General features: G+C 40.0%; 1 protein-coding gene across 2 annotated transcripts in view; it reads left to right on the forward strand.

The window, feature by feature from the left end:
• The first annotated feature begins 334 nt into the window (after positions 1 to 334).
• Positions 335 to 22915, forward strand: part of atrn (attractin) — a 166234-nt gene continuing 143653 nt past the window's right edge. For both annotated transcript variants that reach the window (XM_084043855.1, XM_084043856.1), the window contains exons 1-4: positions 335 to 823; positions 12199 to 12282; positions 17745 to 17858; positions 20799 to 20927. In XM_084043855.1, coding sequence (XP_083899981.1) covers positions 546 to 823; positions 12199 to 12282; positions 17745 to 17858; positions 20799 to 20927 — 605 coding nt within the window. In that variant the 5' untranslated portion in view covers positions 335 to 545. The remainder of the gene's footprint in view (positions 824 to 12198; positions 12283 to 17744; positions 17859 to 20798; positions 20928 to 22915) is intronic.

Raw genomic sequence — 22915 nt, forward strand, 5'->3', positions numbered from 1 at the left:
GGCTACTGGACTAATATTTGTAACCCTTTTAGAAAAGCAATAAGCCACGCAAGGTCTCAGTTTACTTACCTCTAGTTCATAATGGCTGAGACTCGGATCCCAGGATGACATGTCATGCCTTACTACGCCTCTCAGCCATTATAAAATGCAAGGTAAACAGAGACCTCTTGTGGATTATTGCTTTAATAATTACTTGCACATAAGTCATCTTATTTATCATTTCAATTACAGGTAGTCTTAATTTGAAGCGCCCCGCGCCTCTTCCACCAATCGCTCCTCACTTCCGCTGTCGCAACGTCACGTCCGCATGTCAATATGCGGCTCGGTGCAGCGGTGGGAAGCAGAAGAACCACCGGCGCAAAGATGGAAACCAAGTAACCGATTAACCCAGTCACAACAAAGAGCCTTCACACGGCGTATCTTACAATCAGCGACAGCGTTTCACAGACAAAGCGGCGCACCGGCCACACACCGCCAGATTAAACGGGAGCGACTGTCTGCTTGTAAGCAGCAGCAGCCATCTTTTATAGTAGAGGAGGGATAGAATGGACGGGGCGACGCGGCGGCGGGCCTCCTGCTCGGGCTTCGGCCGGAGCCTCACGAGCCGCGGTCTCACTGAGACTTTCCCCCGCGGCTCCTCGACGCTGAGCACCGTGCTCCTCCTGTCCGTGGTGTCGCTGCTCGCCGGGCTGCCCGCTCTCACCCAGGCGAAGGAATGCGACAAGGCGTGCATGAACGGCCAATGCAACGCCGCCACTGGCAGCTGCCTGTGCTTCCCAGGTTGGGTTGGGGACCAATGCCAGCACTGCGGAGGAAGATTCAGGTACAAAGCAACACGCACGTAGCATTCAGTGTAAAAATGCTGCTTTGCATGATGCACTAAAAGCTTGTTCTGTGTAATCTGTGCCTGTCTAATGAATGTCAATCCCTGGCTCATTCAGACTCTAGTCCAGATTGCACTGTCAGGGATGCAGACAGTGTTGCCATGTCCGCTTATTATAAGCGAATCTGGGCTTGTTTTTCTGTAAAGTTGCTTGTAAATATCGGTGGTTCCTTTTTTGGGGGGGCTTGTGTCTGGGCTACTTTCCTAAATGTTGTTTAAACCAGTGGTCCTTAAACATTTTCATATCAAGGAGTCATGCACCGCCAAAATTAATATGCATTCTCCACGCACTCCCATCTGAAAAGATTGTGTGCCCCCCCAATACAAGATGTGTGTATTTGAAATGTTTCAGAAATATTGCACATTTGTCAATATTTTTCTCGATTTTTTTGTTATTGAAATAACAGATCTACAAGTTCACTGTGAGCTTGTGGATCAGCTATTTTCAAATAGTTTGGGCTTGTTCTCATGGACCCGGTTGCTTGTTTCTCTAGCTAAATCTGGCAACACTGGATGCGGAGCAGTGCACAGCACACAACCTGAGGCACACATAACGGTCCGTATTCCTATAATAAGTCGGCCACTCGGCCAGCACTGTGGTGGTTATTGACGTTAGTTTCAGTTCGATCCAAAACCACTACATGGATGGACAGTGGTTCATGTAACGATGGGAGTTTACTCTGTGTGCCACTTTTTGTGTCATCATCACACAGGCAAATCAATCCGGCTCAACTTTACTTTGAGGTGACATGTTGCATTGTAATAGTCACAGTGTGTACGTTTTAAATGCACACACGCAGCACCACTTACTGCTGCTGATAATCAGGTGAAGGTGACTGCCCTGAGGAGTGGAGAGTAGGTATTGGTTCAGGATAAGGCTCTCTAAAAGGGGTTAGGCGAGGTTGTGTTTTAGCCCGCAAGCCAATGTTTCTTCTGCTATCCTTGGTCTGAAATGAATTCATTTTCAGTAAATTGGGTTACACAGCAAGGCCACATGTCTGACTGTATGGGCATATATTCTTGAAGAGGACAAGTTTGCTCTGTCCTTGCTGACGGGGAGAATCAGAGATGCTTGTTGCTGCTCCTGTCAGAGAGACAGAGCTTGGATAGAAGACCAGCAGAAAGTCTTGCAGTGGGCTGGTTGTCAAGACAGTAGACAGGACTGTTTGTAGTAGTCCTTGCTCCTGGCTTGCAGGAGCACATTGGAATACTACTATACAGATACACTTCACTACTAGTATAACATCTTCAGGAAGCACGAGACTTTCAGCCTGCAAAGTGTTGTGACAACTGAATTACATTAAAAGCCCTCTGAAAATATGAGGGAGTTGAAAGGAAAGAAACATTCTCTATCATGATGTCATCTAGTGTAGGCTGCATACGTTTTTAACCATCAATTGGAATTGGTTAAAACGCTATAATGGACCAGATTAGTGCTCTATACCTGTTTTTGCTCGACACTAAATATCTTTGTTGAAAATAGCCAACATATACGTATTTATATTTCATCAGCTGTCTCGCATTCAGGTCAGACCATTACCTTTTTCATGGCCTTAGCATCCTTGATTCATCATGACTCGTCTTTCAACCCAAAGGGGGAATATTATATCTCTGTAATGTCTCCACCTGTTTGTTAGCTGGCCGATCTCATTCCCAGATAGTGATGAGCTGGCACACTGCGTGGCTATAACTCAAGCCCACCACTGTGTACAGTAGCCCATATAGCCAGACCCCACTGCTAACTTTTAGCATTTTTGGTGAACTTGGATAGTGTTGATCTTTACAAATGTAGCACTCTGTCCCATCGCTGTCAGCTTCGTGATGTAAACTGGTCTTACAGCAACAATACAATACATCAGAGCCTGGATGGACCGAGAGAAGGACTGACTGACAGACTGACAACAGCTGCATAGACTCAGCTGAAAGTGAAGTAGTAGTGACTCTTTACAGTCTTCTCTCCTTTGAAGAACTCTAGGATAGTGTTATCTGTAAAGGGCAGAGTAGAGGTTGAAAGGCTAGTACTTGGTTCTTCGATCTTTTTTAGGGCAGAGTGCTCTTTTGGTAATGGGTTGTGTTAGTCACAGTACAAAAGAGGAAATTAAAGGCACTTAAGAATCAGAAAAGTAATATCTTTAAAAGATGAATTTAGAAGGTAGGCTATTTCTACTTTATTAGACTGCACAGTGGAGCTAGACACGTAAAATGCTGGAAGTTGGAGAGGACAGATGATTATTTGCAACATGGGTCAAGAAGCGCAGCATTTGGAACCATGGATGCAATTAGATCTCTGTCTATCATCTATTGTGGTATGTGTGCTAACATGACACCTCTGTAATACATGTGTTGACAAAAAGTGACAAGACAAAAAAACAACAACCTTTCTCTGTGTTATCAGGGTAATTGTGGGGTTATCTGATACGACCTTGCCCAGCTATAAGCTTGTAGCTAAAATGGGAAGGGTAGCGTTTGTTATTAGGAGGTGATGTGCTCATTTCCTGACATATTAACTCAGGCAGCTTTTACAAGCACTGGTTATGTCTCATCTTGACTGTTTGGTCAAGTGAGACAAAGAGAGATTTGCACAAGCTTCAACTTGCAGAACAAAGCTGCACATCTATCTCCTCACTGTTCATCCAGGGAGAGTGTTGAGGGCATGCATGATGTTCTATCCTGGCCTAAAAGCGTGCACTCAGAATTCATATATTCCCTTCATCTAGAGCTTATGCAATGCAGAGAACTGTTTTGTACAGTCCACTCAATAGTTTTCGGTGCTTTTTAGGGAACATGGTAGCATAGTCATGCTACCATGTTCCCTAAAAAGCAACTAGTAAAGCTCGTTTGAAAAAGCCTCTAAAAGTAATGTTTTATTTTTGTTTTTGTGATGATGACTGTTGTCTAGCGCATGACTGAAATTTGAATGTCACTTTATCTTGTTGTCATGGTGGGGACATTCCAAGGCATCTTGTTTTGTTTAGTCTGTTATGTTTGTTCTGTGTTGTGCGCCATGGACTGTTTTCCTTCCTCTGTTGGAAACAGGGTTGTGTTTTGTTCTATCATTTTATGTTTTCACTATTTATTGTTAGTGTTTATCATTGTTGCGAAGCCGTTGGTGTTGGTGGTGGTGGTGTGATGTTCTTTTGAAGCTGTGAACTTTTGGGAGTTCTGTCCGGGTATGCAGGGTGGATGTGTGGGGAAACTGGGTTTTGTGTATGAGGTATACTGTATATGGGATGTGTTTCAGATGGTTCATGTATTTTGTGTGTTGACGTTTAGTATTTCTGTGTGGACCCCCGGTAGAATAGTTGCCACCCTGGTAGCAACTAATGGCGATCCTAAAAACAAATAACTAAATAAATGTCCCTTTCCCGCACTGTCAGTCTAAAAAGTAAGCATCTGATTTGCTGTTTTTAACTTCTTATCTTTATTAGACAAGTTGCCACAATTTGTTTACTCCAGCCCTCCAGAACCAGGAAGGGACATTAGGCAATAATGTTTATGGGCCAGAGTTATTGAAAAGCTGCTGTACCAGTGCTTATGACCGAAAACGTTATGGAGGCTGTTGGCATACTCCTGCTCTGGACCCTAACTAAGATGGTAGCCCATGAGCCAAAATAATGATGATAGTAAATATTATTATGAATAATAATTATAATACAAATGTAAATAAATACAAAATAATACACTTTATTTATATACAGTAGCAAAACAAAACAAAGTTGCTTTGCACTACAAGAACATTTTGTAACAGAGTTCAACATGACATAAAGCAACAACCTCAGGTCCCTGTCTGTGTTATTGCCACACTGTAGCACAATAGGTTGCTGCTTGGCATACTTCTATTAGGCTAATAGTAATTGTTCACTAACTGTACTCTTCTCTGATCCCAAGATTTGCCTGAAATCAGAGTGGACTTGTTTTGTTTTCGAGGGTCAAATGTGCCAGTACTGTTTTTGGAGAGCGTGTGTGCATTGGGTGGGGGTGAGACTGGTGTGAGGCCGTGTTTAGCATACAGACAATGCCGCCTCACAAGGCTGGTTGAAGGCTTGTAAGAACAGCCTCTATGGTGGTATTCTGCCAAGGAGTGCCAAGATTGGAGTCACGACTAATGGGCCAGTGGAGCTCCACGCACCATAGCACCAACATGACAGGCGGAGGAACACTATACATGCTGTACGTTTTGGAACCTCTCCCTCCGAGAAAAGATATCCTCTGGATTTGGAGTTAAGCATTTCCGTTTTAGCTGCACAGCATTGAAGCGCTGGCCCTGGCTGTCACAAAGGCAATGCTTTGAGCAAATCAGGGAATGGAACGGAACCCTAAACCCTGGCTGTCTCAGTGCCAGGCCCGACCCGTAGAGTTATATAGGCAATTGATTTTCTGCCCTTTGAGCTACATCGTGAATGAAACCACTAATCCTGGCAGTGTTAGGGCCATGCAGTGCCCATTGAGTTAGAGTGGACCAGCATAAGTCTATTGGGTTGGTGATTCATCCTGTACTACAACAGCACATGCACACATTTTTACAGTTTATGACCATTTTGAAAAGCAGTTCATGCCTTGTTAATATAACTCATAATCATGCATGTTCATAATGTTCTTAATTGTTGGTATGGAAGTCCGGACACAATCATACCCTTGCATTCCTTCTTTTTGATCAGATTATGACTGCAGAGGGAAATCTCACGGTGTGTTGGCACAAAGGGTGGGTGTTTTCCGAGCGACGGTACAAATTCTAATTTGCCTGGATTGGTTTGATTTGTAGCGGTATGGAGAAATGAGCTGGGGTTTTTTTTATTTGATTTTTTTTCCAGAGAGTACAGCGTTGTGAATAAACGCCTTGTCCAAATCCACTTAACAACTTAGTATCAGCCTGTCTAACTGCACGGCCCTGTTCATTTCATTAACCACCTCTCCCCTCAAACTCCAGCCCTACTAACCCACCCTCCATCCCCAACGTAATTAATGTCTACGGCAGCAGTAAATAATGAATCATTTGACTTCCAAGGGGCATTAGGCTATAGCCGTGCTGCTAATATATCACCTAGACTGTTTTTTGCAAACTCCTTCTGTTGGTGCCGTGACTGCAGAAATATGGTTAAAACAATAATATTGATTATTCCCTTTATGACATATGCTGCTGATAATCATCGGACAGTATTTTTCTTTTGATAGTTTGGGGAACTTAATTGATTTACTGCATTTTCTGCATCTTCTGTTAAGTTCTGTTTTCAGTGACAGCCGAACAATGTGAAAAGGGTCATTATTGCAGATAGTTTTATTAATTATTTTGATGTTGTTTGCATGCCAACTCACGCATTTAAAAAAAAAAAAGTTTTGTTTATTCGTTTTTGTTCTTTTACATACTCATAGGTAGTACAGACATTTACTGAAGCAAGTAAGCAAATAAACAGAGTATCTCCAAACAGTGAAGAAAGTATTTAACAGGATAGACTAATATCAGTAAGAAAAAGGATAAGTTGAGTAGGATATAAACAACATCAAAACAAAACAAAAAAAACAGACAACACTCACAAAAGAAAACAACAACAGACAACAAAACAACTACACAACATAAAATCTCCAAAAACATGTATGTATATAGAAAACAGTCCATGGTCTATAAACGCTACATGCCAACTCAGGCATAACTGCAAACTGCAGAAATGAAGATTATGTTCTATATGATTATACACCACTGTCCACGGGTCTGTCTTGGGAGGCTGGGTGTCGGTCTTATGTCACAAGTTTCCCTCGGGTAAAAGTTCTTGGTTCCCCAGCGTGTGTAGCACGTGTAGAGCCTCCTGATCCAGAGACTATATAGTCTCACTCTCTCTCTCTTATTAAAAATGCCATTGACTAATTTATGAATACTCTTTTTAAAATTATTTTTACATAATGCACACATCATCAAATATAAAAATAACACAAATCCAATGAAATAAGAGAAGTAGGCAGTGAGACACAGAAGCAAAAAACAAATACAGTAAAACAAAATCCAGCCTGTAAACCTTTCAGAGTTGAAAATAATAGTGATTTAGCGTCTTGCTAACATGAGCTGCTGGTTTTGATGGTCCCTCCTCCCCTGAACTCTGCTGATGCCCAGGAGACTGCCGACACCCATTCTCCCTCGCTGACATACTCTACTCTTATCTCACCTCACCGTTGGTTGGTTGGTTTGATTGCTGTGTTCCCGACCACGGGTCAAGAGACTTGTCCCACCCATCCCTTTACAGCTGTGGATGCTACATGGACAGTTTTGGAAGCTGCAGGTTCTGTTGGCAGCCATTTTGGCACCAGAACCATCCCTTGTGGATGTTGCTAAGTAACCAGGGATCATATCCAACTGATGATTAGAATGTTGTGTACCTGCGTGGAGATGTTGCATGTCACAGTGTGTTTTACAGTGCATGGAGGTTAATGTTGTCACATTGTTCAGAATACTTGTATGTATTGTCTTCTATATTTTGGCGCATGTAATGGCTGTTTTGTGTTTGTGATAGCTGGGTTGAGCTTGTATGCAGATTAAGAAAACATGAATATGAAAATCAACATCTGTTGCTTTGAGGTTAAATACTGAGCCATGGGGAAGCTTTTATTTGCATATTGTTTTTACAATTTACAATGTTTGATATTCTGTTTATTTGTGCTTATAGGGATGTTGGTTGGATTGATTGATTGAATACTTTACTTACTGCAATGGACAATTGAGATTAATTAAATTATTTGGGTTCCCAATCCTATACACCAGGGGTCTTCAATGTCCATGGACCCCTTAGCTGAGAGAGACAAAGCAGGGACCCCCACTACATATTGTATACAATTGTGTTGCAGATTAAACCTTTTCATAGACTTCATAGATAGCTTTGTAGACTTGTTGGGCGGCAGCCGCGGCACTATCATCAGTGTATGTTGGATTCATGTTCATGTGTATTTCCAGACATTTAACCACTTAAACCCTCCATACTTAGCAAACCTGACCGTTGGCTCTGTACTTGGTCTGCTCTTTTCCCCTCTACACACCTAACCTCTTTGCCGAAAATAGCACAATGGATCTGCTATTTACGGCTAATATTATCACACAAAGATTTGGCGGCCCCCTGTAGTAACTGTAGTAACTCTGAGGACCCCTAGGGCGGTCCTCAGAGTTAGACCCCTGCTATACACTATTGATAGATACAGTGGAACATATGTTTTCGATTTCTTAATATCAATACAGTGGAACATATGTTTTCGATATCTTATTATCAACATTTTTCATATTCATTCACATATATGATAGTGAAGATTTCTATATTTTGCACAGCACCACACAGAGTTGGGCTGGGTGATATGACTCAAATCAATATCACGATTATTTCAAAATTTTGATTATTTTAAATAGTGACAATAGCACATCTACTAGTATCTAATAGATAGATCTACAATAGTAGATCACCGATTTATTTTCGCTAATTTTCCACGCCACCATTGTACAATGTAAAACAACTTTTTATTAAAAAAAAAAAAAACCTTGCTTCTCGATTATTAAGATTAAGTTGGCTATTGGTTGTAAATGTCAGTTTCTACATATTTTTGGTTAATTGCCCAGCCTTAACCCAGAATATATAACCTGCCTCATCTTTCATAAGCTGTCTACCCACACAGTCTGATGGGGAAAATGCCCTTGTCCACTGTAGTATTATTGACTCTGTCTGGGCATGCTCTGTTTCCACTCAGACAGTGTCACCACTCAGGGCTGGCTCTCTAGATACTGTCTGAATGTTGACTTTGCTTTCATGACCGTTCCGCTTTACCATTTGCAGTTCCGGCACTGTTTGCAATGAAAGGATTGACGGCCATAGTGAGATCCATAGGCTGCCGTTTTTGCACATGTGATTGATAATGTTAAAAAACAAAACAAATGGCTGTTCGTTAGCCTTCAACTTGATGGCAGAACATTTTCTCACCCTTTTTTAAATTGAATTGCTGGACACCCAGTAAGTACTCTGGGGAGGGGGGGGGGGCAACGCTCAAATTCAAACATCTAGTTTATTTGAACTTCTGCGATTCTGTAGTGTGTTGCAGTGATGTTTTGGGATATATGTAATTTTTTTTCATCTCAGAAGGTCGCAGACCTCAGAAGAGGAATAGCCATATAATTTACACAGAGAAGAACAGCAGCAGAGTGCTGAAGTTAGGTTCGGGGTGGTTTGGTATAATTTATACAGAATTCCTACTCTGCAACGCTAACGAAATGAAGAGAGAGACGCGAGTTGGCATTTTCACCAAGCGAGTCCTGTTCACAGCCTCAGAGGGAGCCCTGTTTGTCTAGCTAGCTGTGAGCATCAAGACTCCCTGCAGACTTCGCAGGCTGTATTAGCCATGTGCATTCTGTAATTATCCCTGTTAGTGTGCTCGTTAGCCAACTGCAGAGTCCCTGCCACGTGAAATGAGAGGTGGTGCTGGGGTTTATGGGGAGCTGCTCTTTTGTTTTTAATCAATAGTAGTAGAAGCACTAATGTAGGGCTGAACAATATGACTTCAAATCAATATTATGATTACTTCAAACTTTTGCCTGGATTATGGTTGATCAAGCCATTCAATCCGGGAACACATCTGTGTCATTTTAGATTTGAGCTATAACCATTATACAAGTAGATCTGCTATTTTTGAAAAATCTTGAAAATGTGTACAAATCTTTGAATATATATATATTTTTAAAGCAAACATTTTTAACTCAAATCTTTGCTTCTGGGGGTCCCTGGAAAAAAAGATTTTACAAATGTTCGCCTTAAAAATGTATCTTTAGAGATTTGCACACATTTTCACGATTTTTCAAAAAGAGCAGATCTAAAAGCTTGTCGCTATGAGCTTGTATATCTGCTATTTTTGAATAGCCAAAGAAATCTAAAATGATGACAGATGCGTTCCCAGATTCATTGATATATAAGAAAAAGTTAGAAGTGAGTTATTGGTTATAAACATACATTTGTAGATTTCGTTTTCAAAAGACGTCACTGTCGGGCAGAAACTTCTAATCTCCTTAGTCTAACTTTGTGTGTTTTTTTCCATAAATGAACGCCCTACTTGATCATGCTACAGTGTCACACAAAAGCATCAAAAGTAGCTCATTTTGCGCTTGTAGATCTGCTACTTTAGCTATTTTTTAATTTGAATCCTGAAAAGTAACTCGGACGTACAGTATGAGGTTTCCACCCGACTGAGACGATATGTACTCTGTGTGTGTGTGTGTGTGTGTGTGTGTGTGTGTGTGTGTGTGTGTGTGTGTATATATGTATATATGTATATATATATATATATATGTATATATGTATATATATATATATGTGTGTGTGTGTGTGTGTGTGTGTATCTATCTATCTCTATCAATCTCCAGCTAATAATCCTCCTGACTATATCACACTTTTTGTGGAACATTTTCTAACTACATGCATAAGGAGTTTTTCTGTTTCTTTTCTATCCACAAGCCAAGAGATAGCACCATTGCATTGTTATGAAACAGCATCATACAAAAGCCTGTAAAGTTATTTGTGAACTTAACTACGCTACGCCCTTGGCCTGGGACTTTGGAACCACCTAAACCCAACAGCTGGACCTAGTAGTGAACTACTGTTCAATACGATATAACTAAAAATGTCATAACTTCTCCTGCAGGCTGCAATAATATTTGGTGTTTTGGTCTTTATAACCAGCTTTGGTACTTTGGGTTTGTATATTATTGGATCTCAGTGCAGCTAAGTAAAAAAAAAAAACATTCTCCGTCACCTACATCATTTGTGCTTAAGTCTGCAACACTTCTGCTATTTCTACTGTTGTATCTCTTTGCATTACATAAACTGTTAAATAAACTGACACGACACTGAGGTGTTTGGTTAATCATTTCTGTACTTCAACACCTCACCCTCATGTGACACATTATAGAACTTAAAAAAGAAAAACAAAGACTGGGAAAAAAGAGATGACCTCACAGCAATTCTCATCTCTATGCCTTCATTAGAGAGTTTATTTTATTTATTTTTATTTTATATTTTAAGTCAGCCTTGACTCTGCAACGAGAGACTGTTATAGAACAGGCGGATAGACTGTGTGTGTGTGTGAGAGAGAAACTGCACCCTGAGACCTACATAGTTAATACACAATCGCTGACTACACCTAACTAACCCCCTGTGTAAATCACGTATTACGTCTGTCACTGCTGCGTCATCATGCCACACTTTTTGTGACAATAACATGACGGTCTGCTCACTCTGCTGCTACACATTGTACTATTCCACTGTTATGCTTTTCTTTCTCTCATGTTTCTCTGTGTGGATGTGCTGTGCAGTATAGGAACTCTGGGTAATATTTTGCAGCAATGTCTAATAATTCCCAGACTCCTAAGTGTTTTATTTGTAGCTTGTGCAACCACCTGAGGCATTTGGTTCGTGAGACGTTCTCATATAAATGAGAATGTGATGAGGGTGTAGTTAGTGTTTACCTGTGCTGTAACTGGTCAGTGTTGTCATGGGCGATATTGCATCAGTAAAATATGCGCATGTTGTCAGTCAGCAGAATTTAGCTGACCCACATCAGAAACACATCCATGGTGACTGTTGACAATACTTGGGAATCTTTGCACTGATGGGATATTTTGTAACAGAGTGGAAGCAGTAATGGTTAAAGCTACAATGCATACGTTTTTTGTACATTATCTCCCTCTCCTGACAGAGAGGTAATTGCAACAATTCCAAACACAAATTAAGATGGTGGCACATCTAGTGTCCAATCCAGTGCACTGCCTGTTTTAAATACATACTGACAACCAGCAGGGTCGAATTTTCTTAATGGAAGAGCAGGGAGACCACTTGCACTGAAAATGTGTTGGTTATATTGTATTAATATAGATCACAAGATAACAATTAAATATCGTGTCAGTTTGTACTGCATGCTGTCGACAACTTTGGCAGGTCAGGAGTGATGGATGTGCAGTACAGCAGAAAACACTTAAAGGACGACTTCACCCATTTTCAACCTATCTTTATATAATTGGGCCTCACTAATGCTCATTATAAATTATGATACCATTTTTGTCTATTCACTCTGTGTCTCAGAGGACGGCTGTGGACAGTTCAGAAACCTGCCTACCAGTGACATCATCGATGGGGAATCCAATTCCCCATATTTTATTATGTTAAAACGATAAACAGTGCGTGCCAGCGGCAATTGCATACACAGCCATTATGTCATTTTGCATAATGGCTCTTTTAAATAGAGGGAGTTACAATACTCAAAATGTAACCTATGACATTTTCCTTTCCTGTCCATCCTCTCTCCAGGTTAACCGGGCCCTCTGGATATCTGACTGATGGACCAGGGAACTACAAGTATAAGACTAAGTGCACCTGGCTCATTGAAGGACAGTAAGTAAAACCACAGGAACCAACACAACACCAACACTGTACAAACGCACAGTATTTTGTAGTCTGTCCTTTAGCACTCACTCATACTGGTAGAAGCAGCAAAATGTTGGTATGGCATGTTCTGCAAGAATCAGTGTGCTCTACTCTGAGAAAGCCTTTGAGAACCCTCTTGATTCTTGAGTGTGAAATTCCAATAATATACAGAGTACATAGTCTGCATTCAATGATAGGAACCGGCCCCAGGTAAAATATCATTGCAAAGAGCTTTGCAACAGCTTTCAACGTATTTAACAGGGTGGATCAGACAGTTGAGTTCAGTTTAGAAAATGACTCGCTTTCAACTAACTTAAATGCAGGTGAATGCTTTGATCCCTCATTGATTTCACTTGTCATGTCCACTTAAGACACAAAGGGGTGTAAAGAGCTGAAGGCAGGTTTATTAGCCTCATGACATGTGAGATATTGATTGTGTAAAAGGGGAAATAACTCAATATAAGAATTGGACAGTGGTACGAGCAATTTGCACACCGTGACCGTGGTTTTAAACAGAGATCCAACTAGTAGGCAAAAAGAATGAGACACTGGAGCATCACGCACTGTTAAATGCCTTTTTTATTTGTAAGGTGCTATATTATGACAACGTTTTGATGCCTGATTGTCTGGGGCATCTTCATCAGAGTCATGATTATCCAACTTTAGTACTTCACAGCTCTTAAAAAGAGATGGGATGCAACTAGCTTTGTATGAAATTCAATTTAATTTCTAAGGACGGTGACATCGGTCAAAGGTTTATATGGTTCCAAACGGATAGGTTACAGCAGTGAGACACAGGTATTACAAATAATACAATTTCAGCTACTCAAACGAATTAACAAATGACTCAAAATCTAAGTAAAATCTTTCAAAAAATATAAAATGTGAAAAGATACATGTACTCTAAGTACTTCCTTACTGTCTGTAAGTTTCTGATGGATCCAGCTTTTTGCGTGGTTAGCCTTGGACAAATAGACACACAGACCCTCTCCTAGAACGGCTAGCCTCCTACAAATAAAACCATAAAAACAAGACCGGGTCTACAGACATAAGTACGGGGGACATACGGATGATGAATGCTATTCTTGGATCTAGATGGGGAGTGTCACACCGTCAAAACAAGATGGGATCTAATATTATATTATAATTATTATATATTATAATTATAGATAACAAAATGACTAGTTGTGAAGCTTGTGAACTTCAATTCGTCATATGATGTCAACATTAACAATATGACATCAGTGTTGCTCAGATTAGGGATGGGACAATAACCGCCTTACCACAATACCCCGGTTATGTGATGCATACAGCAGGGCTGAGCTCATTACCGTAATTTGTTTATTTATTTTAATTATTTTTTATTTCTTCCCGCTTTTTTATTTATTTCTTCCCGAGTGCAAATTTGGTGTTTGTGATATGTCTATGCTTACCATGAACACAGTCATTTAATTAACATCAGTGACGGCCCACTGACTTGGGCTTTTGGGGAGAAATGAAACTGAGAAGTCACTTCAGGTAGGAGACTAGGACGGTACGTTGATTGACACCTCCCACCAAAGGCCTAACCTATATTTTTTTTAACAAATATCTTTATTAGCCTCACAGTTTTTACATGAAATCAGTTAGACATTTTGTATTTTTCATTTTCTCCCTTTTCCCATCCCTCCCCCCATATTATTATTGCTGTCACATTTTCCTTTTCAAAAAATAAAGACAAAAAAAATCTGTATCAAATGCAGAGGAACAAAGAAATGTACCTGACAAAAACAACAAAACATGATTTAAATTCGACATAGACAATGAAATGTAATAGAAAATAAATAATAGGTATAATTTAAAAAGAAATGTTCACAATAAAAGCAGAAAAAAAAAATAAGGGAAAAATGTTTTTTACAAAAGACAGACAGAAACAAAAAATAAAAAAAATAAACACACAAGATGAATTAATCAGATGTCAACGTGCCACACGCCCTTGTAAGCAACCCAGAATGGCCTAACCTATATTAAGTGGTTAACACAGGTTAAGCTTTGGAAACTGTTCTTTGTGGGCGTGTTGTTGCATTATCCCCAAAATTGCTATTTTAACCACACACGTTTGGGAAATGTTTAGCGGAATCTAAAACCACCCGCAAAACTTGGTTTGTTATAGCGCTCGCCCACAATGGATGTTTGGAGACGGCCAGGGCGCACAGCGTGGCACAACATTCAAAGGACCAGAAGGGAGAGTGTCAATTCCTTGTGTCAATTGTGTTTATATAAGATGATAGTCTATTCAAAGAAGACGATTTGTGCGTTGTGCAATGCAATGCTCTCCAAATTACACATGTCAGTTATATTCATCGATTACACAGGAAATAATGAACTGATTACAAAAATAATGAACTGATTACAAAAATATTAAATTCTCAGTATGGGAATGCCCCTTGCCTAAATCCCAAATTAGTGGAAATAGACAGTTCGCCCCAAAATAGAGGCCTATAAGTCTTAGTTGCAATTTAAAATAAATAAATATATCTCACTGCCACTCGATTTATCAGTTAACCCACATGAGCAAGATTAAATTAGTTATTGGTTCTAAATATCGGTTTCGATATATTTTCAGATGTTTTGAGTAATTGATATCTACATAAAACATGAAATTGAATATACACACACAGACATAAAAATCTTGTTTTAATTCTCTGTTGTAAAATACCCACCGACGCCCGTTGGCCTACATATGCACCATTTTTGGGGTGAAATATATCCATCCACTGTGCGTCTAATCTAAGATCCGATCAAAGGATTTACAAGCAACCCTTTCTGGCATCATGGATTTTTTATTTCCAAATTGCTGTGATGGAAATAACTATGTTTGGTTGGTAAAAGCATGGAATTCAACAACTTGGTTCCAGAAATTTGTGGCCAAACTGCCAAAATTCCATACCGTCCCAGCCCTACCCCAGATATGGAGCTCCACGCTTCTCCCGACCGGCCGACAAACCTTGGAGGGATGGTGGATCTTACGCAATACATTCACATTCTGTACACACAATTTCTTTTTTGTCATTGACAAATTTTAAAAATATTTGGGGTTTACTTCCTTGGCAAGAAATGTGACGCTGATTGTTGTTGTGGATTGCGCGATTAACTGTGGACACACATACTGTACACACACACACACACACACACACACACACACACACACACACACACACACACACACACACACACACACACACACACACACACACACACACACACACACACACACACACACACACACACACACACACGATCAAAAACATATTTCATATACAGGGCAAGGGGTTGATATGCCTGTATATGAGGAGTAGGCTTCAAAAAATGCAAGGATGTGTCGAAAGAAGGGATATCTGATATCATAAGCACCCATCCACATCCGCTTGGAGACTCAAAAGGCTCTCTGGTCAACTACAGTAAGAGCACTGAGCGTGTCTGTCTGTCTGCAGTGGCATAAGTGACTCGTCTGTAGAGATACGCGGGCTAGAGAGAGAGAGAAATGTGACTGCATTTATGAAATGTGATCAGTGTGTCTGAGTGTGTTAATGGTACAGTAAGTCAACCCATCCTGAATCCTGAATCGTTTCGTACTTTTATTTTTGTTTAAAAAAAGATTCCGGTCTTCTTGTCTGTAACTTTCTGTCAGTCCATGTGTGTTGCTGTGTGTATCCACCCATTTTCCTGTCTCTCTTCATTGGTAACTGTCTCTCGTATCTTCTTTTGCCTGTATTTATCCAGGGGAGCATTTTGCTGAGCAGGCATGCAATTTTTACAGCAACACCCTGTTTCACATTGATACACACACACACACACACACACACACACACACACACACACACACACACACACACACACACACACACACACACACACACACACACACACACACACACACACACACACACACACACACATTCACACCTGGGAAATGCCCAGGGACAAAAAAAAAATCATTATCCATTTAGGACTGATTAACCGAAAAATGTAAATCTAATATTGTATATTGCATGATAACTATAACTATATTGTTCACCATTATATTTGTTATAGTTGTGGTTTGGACTCTGCCCTCCACTTAAGAACGATTCTTAAAACGATATCTTTATAGTTATAGTGCTTGGTGTGAACCGACCTTTAATCTTAAAGTTGTTGTTCATATCCACAAAATCCAATAACTTAATATAATACTTCCTTCTGCCCTATATGTAGAGTGAACATGTTTTAATGTGGTGATGTTTGTCCAAACAAAGTTAGTAAATTAACTATTAATGTCATTCCTTACAAATGGATGAGAGATAGATGAGTAGGCTCAGACTTAGTGGAAGCAGAAAGGTTTTGTTGCACATTTTTGGGTGGGACAACTGATGTGGATTTTCTTATGATTGGTTCTAACAATCTTAATATCAGGAATGTTTGCAGAATGTACATGAACTACTTTTCTTATGCTGTTTAGATGCTTACTATTATGTACATAAGACCCTACAGGCTATTGTGGATTTGGGTTCCCAGGGCTTTAACATTACCCCTTGGATTTATCCAACATGTGTATCAAATATCCATGAGCATTTAGAAGGTTAAGTGCCTTGTTACTCAGAGAGAGAGAGGGCAGAACATTACTTGCTTGCTTTGCCCGCCAATGCATGCCAGCCTTGTCCAGGGGTTTGAAGCAACACTCATCTTGTCATGAGCCCATTTCTCTAACCCCTTAGGCCACTGCCCTTCCGCAATGTATTCAATATTTGAGGAAGGAGCAAGGAATTCTTGGACTGCGACAATTCAATAGCTACCCCAAAAGGAGAGCAGAGGTGGGGGGTGCCGGGGGGCTAAAGATATGACCAGGCCCTTTCATTTAAAAAATCCAGTACATTTGGTGCTTTTCACAGACAACAAAATAGGCTTTTGTCTGTGCCTGACTTTGGAATAATTAAATTTGATGTGCTTAACTACATTTAGAAGTGGTGAGACGGTAGGATTTATTGAAGTGAATCTTGTGAATTTTAATGTAAGTAATTTTCTCCATTGTTGGTGTACCACTTCTAGTTGTATAAAGGCTGGCTACTGACTTACTAGAATTATTTTCAGGAGCTGATGGCTTATTGAATTTGCTGTCAGAAGGTATTTTGGCATAAAGTATTCAAATGTTTGTCAAGTTTATACTTGCACAGCTTATTATATTAACCGCAACAATGAGATGATGACGATTAAAGATGATTAGGATTTTGATGATTATTTGTGAGAATATTTTCAAATTTCAGTGTTACAAATTTACAGTGACACAAAATGTCACTTAAAACAAATTTTGATACTCATGTGTGGACACATGAAGATTTGTGTGCCAGTGCTTTTGGAGTTTGTTGGTATGATATATGTCTCTCTCTCTCTCTCTCTCTCTCTTTCTTCTGCAGGCCCAACAGCATCCTTCGCCTACGCTTCAACCACTTTGCTACAGAGTGCAGCTGGGACCACCTGTATGTTTATGACGGAGACTCGATATACGCTCCCCTTATTGCTGCCTTCAGGTACACCTGCTTGTAGAGACTTTGCTTGGATGATAGAGGGAAATGTATGCTTCAGTTTTAATCACAATTGTTAGCTTGAATGATTTGGGGAACATTTGTTTGTAATTGCACCTTTATCACCCGGTATTAACATATTTGAATTACAGCAGCTGCTCTAAATCAACCAAGATCAAATGTTTAAGTATCTCCATATTTTACTGTAATTAATTAAGGTACAAATGCTCGTGAATATTTTGCTCCCCTTCATTGAGCTTATCAACAGAGCATATGCCAGCACAGTTGTTTGAATGAGTTAGGCCCACATACTGACAAGAGCTTTTTCCACCTCATAAAGGAAACTAATAGGCCTTTGCGGCATGGCCCAAAACACAATACAACAACCTTGGAATAAACAAAAAATGTACAGTACAAGTCGAGATAATTCCCCGTGAGCATAACGAAGCACATGGTTGCTCTGCTCAGCCCATAGTCTAATGTCCCATACTAAACGGGTGCTTTATTTATTTATTTATTTTGTTCAAGGTTTCTTTATTGGTATTTTCCAATTCACATACAGGTCAATAAAGCAGAAACTGGTGCTTTTTTGCTCTTGTCTATACTGTATACTGTACTGATACTGTATTGATACAGGTTTTGTTCTTGGTATAAGAGCCCAGTCTTCACTTGAGATGACTGACTGAGAAGTAGGGATGCACGATATTGAATTCATTTTTCAATATCCAATAACAGATTAATTGCATCCTCACATCAATCGATACCAATATTGCAGTACAAGTTAGGCATCTGAGTGCCATTGATGTGTTTCACGTGTTTTACCGCTATGGCGCAACGTGCCAATGACGTGTTGACGTGTATTTGGGAAAACAAAACAAAAAAAACGTTCAGAACCCAAGATATCATTATTTGAAGATTTGCAGCTCCATCCACTCCTTGTTTAACTTATAACTGAAAAAGGCTGTAGCAGCAGACTGATTTGCTGTGCCAGAGCACTTGAGTTCAACACACACACACACACACACACACACACACACACACACACACACACACACACACACACACACACACACACACACACACCGTGACCTCTGAAGACCTAATAAAGGTCAGCTGGCCCTATTTGGATCTTACGCTGTTACTGTGTGGGGACCCTTATGAATATGAAGGAATAATGATATAAACTTTATATTCAGTGCTTGCCATTGTTGCCACTCGTCATCTGCTTGCTGTCGTGAATTTTCCACCCACGGATGTGCATTTACCTCAACACTGCGCTCTGCAATACAATATTGTATTTATTTTATTTTATTAAGGCCTACCCTTCTTTAGAAAAGTGTTAGATTAATGTCATGTGAGGAAGCAGTCTCCCAACACTTTGCGCCCTGCACTGCCTCACTCAAGATCTCCATTAATGAACATCTCCATCAATATACCTCACTGAACTGTCATCATTCCCAAGCATTTGACTGCACCATTTGTTTTAATTGCCTTATGAATTCCGTGATGTGGGAAGTACCGACAGAATCGGGACATGAAGACAACTTTAAAGTATTTTTTGTGATTACCGGTACTATTTTATTTAATTTTTTACACTTAAAATAAAAACGGGTACCTACACCACAACATAATCAATAAGATAAATAAAGGAGAACAAAGAAAAAACAACAGAAAATAAAGAGGGAAGGAGGGAGGCTATGCTATCCATAAAAATAGAACCACCTGTGAACAAGCAAGGATATACTGTATAGGGGGTCCAGCCAGTAGTCTGTCATTAACATGGAGAAGAACTGGTCTATTCTGCCCTTCATAGAGAAGGATATGCGTTCATATGATGCTGTCCTAATATGTAAGTTATGCCAGTCTATGATTGATAGTACATGGGCGCAGACTGAAAACTCGTCCCCCACCCCTCCCCTCACATTAGATTTGTTCCGATACCAATCCCCGTATCTGAGAGACTGCCAATACTAACTAAATGGCTGGGATCGGCCTCTGCACCGTGCCATTCCATTCCAATCTGACAGCACACAGTTCATGGCATGAATTTATTTAATTTACAGTAAACAGTTGTTTTCCACTTTACTTTTCACTTTACTACTTTCATTACAATTTTACTGACATGTTGCTGCATGTTAACAGTTATTGATTAAATTGTTATTTTTTGGAAAATCATTTATTTTTTATGTTTTCTATTTTTAATTAGATTATGCATTGGTATCGGCACGGTACTTGGTATCGGCACGATTCCCAGACAGCATACCCAACAAGGGTATCGGTCGGAATTGGTATCGGAAAAGACAAATGGATATCGTTGCATCTCTAACTCACACACACTATTTAACTGAATGAGAGCTGGTGACAATTTAAAAAACAAGACAAAAAGCCTGCTATTCACCTTAACTAAAGTATACACACGGCAGAAAAAGAAGCCCCCTATATATCAGAGACTTCCATGTGCCCAGCCTGTGATGTGAGTCATCTACTGTATGACGTCAGTCATGTGACCTTTGATGACTTTGGGCAAGGTTTCAATCCAATCAGAGCCCCTTTGACTTCCATTATAAAATTTAAGTTAAACATAAGTATATTTTATAAGTATAAAACATGTGAAGAAATAATTTAGTAGAGGTACCTCCACTAAAACATTATTGGAGGTACTTCTGTGGCCAACTGGCAGTGTGATCAACAAAATGTGGTGCCGATCGGTCCAGTGGTTTACCAGATTATCTCCAGACAGACAGACTTCTAAAGACGTCTCGCCTCTGAGGAGCCACTCCATAAAAAAACAAACATAGCATTGATAACACATTAATGGTAGTAGTTTTTTGGGCATGTGTGGCTGTACTGTTACTGATGCTTATGGCAGTTTTGTGGTTTTACTATTCATCATGGTTCCGACCACACACGCTACTACACACTGTGTGTCTTTTCTCCTCATTCCAGCGGTCTGATCGTCCCCGAGCGGTACAGCAACGAGACGGTCCCCGAGGTGGTTTCCCAGTCCGGCTACGCCCTGCTGCACTTCTTCAGTGACGCAGCCTACAACCTGACTGGCTTCAACATTTCCTACAGGTGAATACCAGTTTTGCCAGACTATGAAAACAAGTCCAAAAGAAGCAACTAGGCCACATGAGCACTTAAAACCTATATACATCGGCTATTTGAAAATGGCTCATGGTTTTGAAAAAGCTTACAACGCGTCGCGTTGTGACCTTGTAGATTTGCTATTTTCAAAAGAATCTTGGAAAAAAATGGAAACATTTGGAATATTTTAACAACACAAATCTGGTACAAGAGGTCCCTGTCACAAAATATTTTCAGCCCTTAGACAAATACATACAATTTGGGGGTCCTTGACATGAAAATGTTTACAGGCGACTTTATAGAAAAACAAGCCCAAAGTCGACGTGGACATGGCAACACTGGTGAATACTGAGAAGAGACTCATTACTGACCACACCCGGTTATTTTACTTTTGGTTTCGCACTTATGGTACTGTACAAGAAAAACCAAGTGGGGTGGCTGTGGTAACCTAGCCGACGATATGAGCTACACTGACATTTATTATCATCTCCTCTACCTGCAATTATTCAGAAAGTATTATTTTCCTGACCTGAAACCTGGGTTTACCTGTGACCCATACAGTACATCACTAATACATCGTAGAACATGGAACTACTGCTATGGTTTCACTCTGATATTACAGGCAAGAGGAAATCAGTACAGAAAACGATATAAACTTAAAAACTTCAGCATGTTGTCATGGAAATGTTGGATTTGGCTTCGTTGTGAGGCAAAAAGCAATAAATGCAGAATAGAACAAAAACGTTATTGTCCACATAGCTGGACTTTTGCCTTTGATTTCACAATGGTAGAACAGGCAATATATAAAAACACAATGGGATCTGACAGAAGCTGGGCTGCGACTGTCAATTATTTTCACAAGTGATTAATCTGATAGTAATCCTACTCTAAAATGAACAAAACTCTGTCGGCCGTCCATCCGCCCTCTTCCAGTTTTTCTCCTCAGTTGGTTGACCATGTTATCTGAGCTTGCACATGGGTATTACTATTTACCATTGGCATTTGCAGGGAATGAGCAAGTCGACGTTTCACTTTTCCCAAATTTAAGCTGTTTATTAGCATTGTTAAAACACAGGCTATGGAATCTGTAGTCTCCTCCCCCCAACATCCCAACGATTTGAAAAAGATTGACAAGGTCATGGTTGACTGGTTAATTCCTGTTGAGTGCTGAACATTCGCTCCACAGTAGTAAATCTAAATACATACATTATGGTAGAAAAACGTGTCCATCATATGGCTGTACTCACAACAGCAATGAAATGAATGCTCATATTATCAGCATCCATTGTTAAAGTAAACTACTTCAAGTTGTAATAATTATTCATTAGATTTGTTGGAGTCAAAAAGTAGTGTAGAAACAGACTGGTCAAGTGAAAGGGTCTTTTATTTTCAACCACTAGACATTTAAACAAACTGAATTCCAGTAAAAGAGATAAAGTGGGAGATTAACATTTGCGCTAAAGTAACTACTGCTCACACCTATCTCTTCAAGCATTGAACCTGTTCTAAACAGCAGTGTGACATGAAGGTGGAAATGTAACCTTTTCTAAGCCACACTTGGAGATGGAGAGATGGAAATGTGTAAAGAGCTGATTTTAAGAGTTCCTCCAGTCCTGGTTGGATATTGCAATGTATTAACAGTAAATATAGTGTGTCACTGTGCGCAGCTATATTAACACATAAGCTGCCATGGACGCAGATCTGCGTCCTATTAGATAAAACCGTGGGCTGCCAGAATAATCGAGGACGCAGATCTGCGTCCTAATGTTTAATTTGGTTAATAGACGATCACGCTGTTTTATTTACATTCCGAGATCAGTTTCGTTTTCCACTCACCTCCGCTTCACCCGGAAGCAATTTCAGCGATTTCCGTTTCCGGTTTTAGCTTGAAAAATGCGCTCTTTAGGCCAAAACACGTTTTTTCACACGGTATAAAAAACGAACGGAGAGCTCCACTTCGATTTTCTTTAGTCTGG

The sequence above is a fragment of the Gymnoscopelus microlampas genome (assembly GCF_963454915.1).
Source record: "Gymnoscopelus microlampas genome assembly, chromosome: 20".
NCBI lineage: Eukaryota > Metazoa > Chordata > Actinopteri > Myctophiformes > Myctophidae > Gymnoscopelus > Gymnoscopelus microlampas.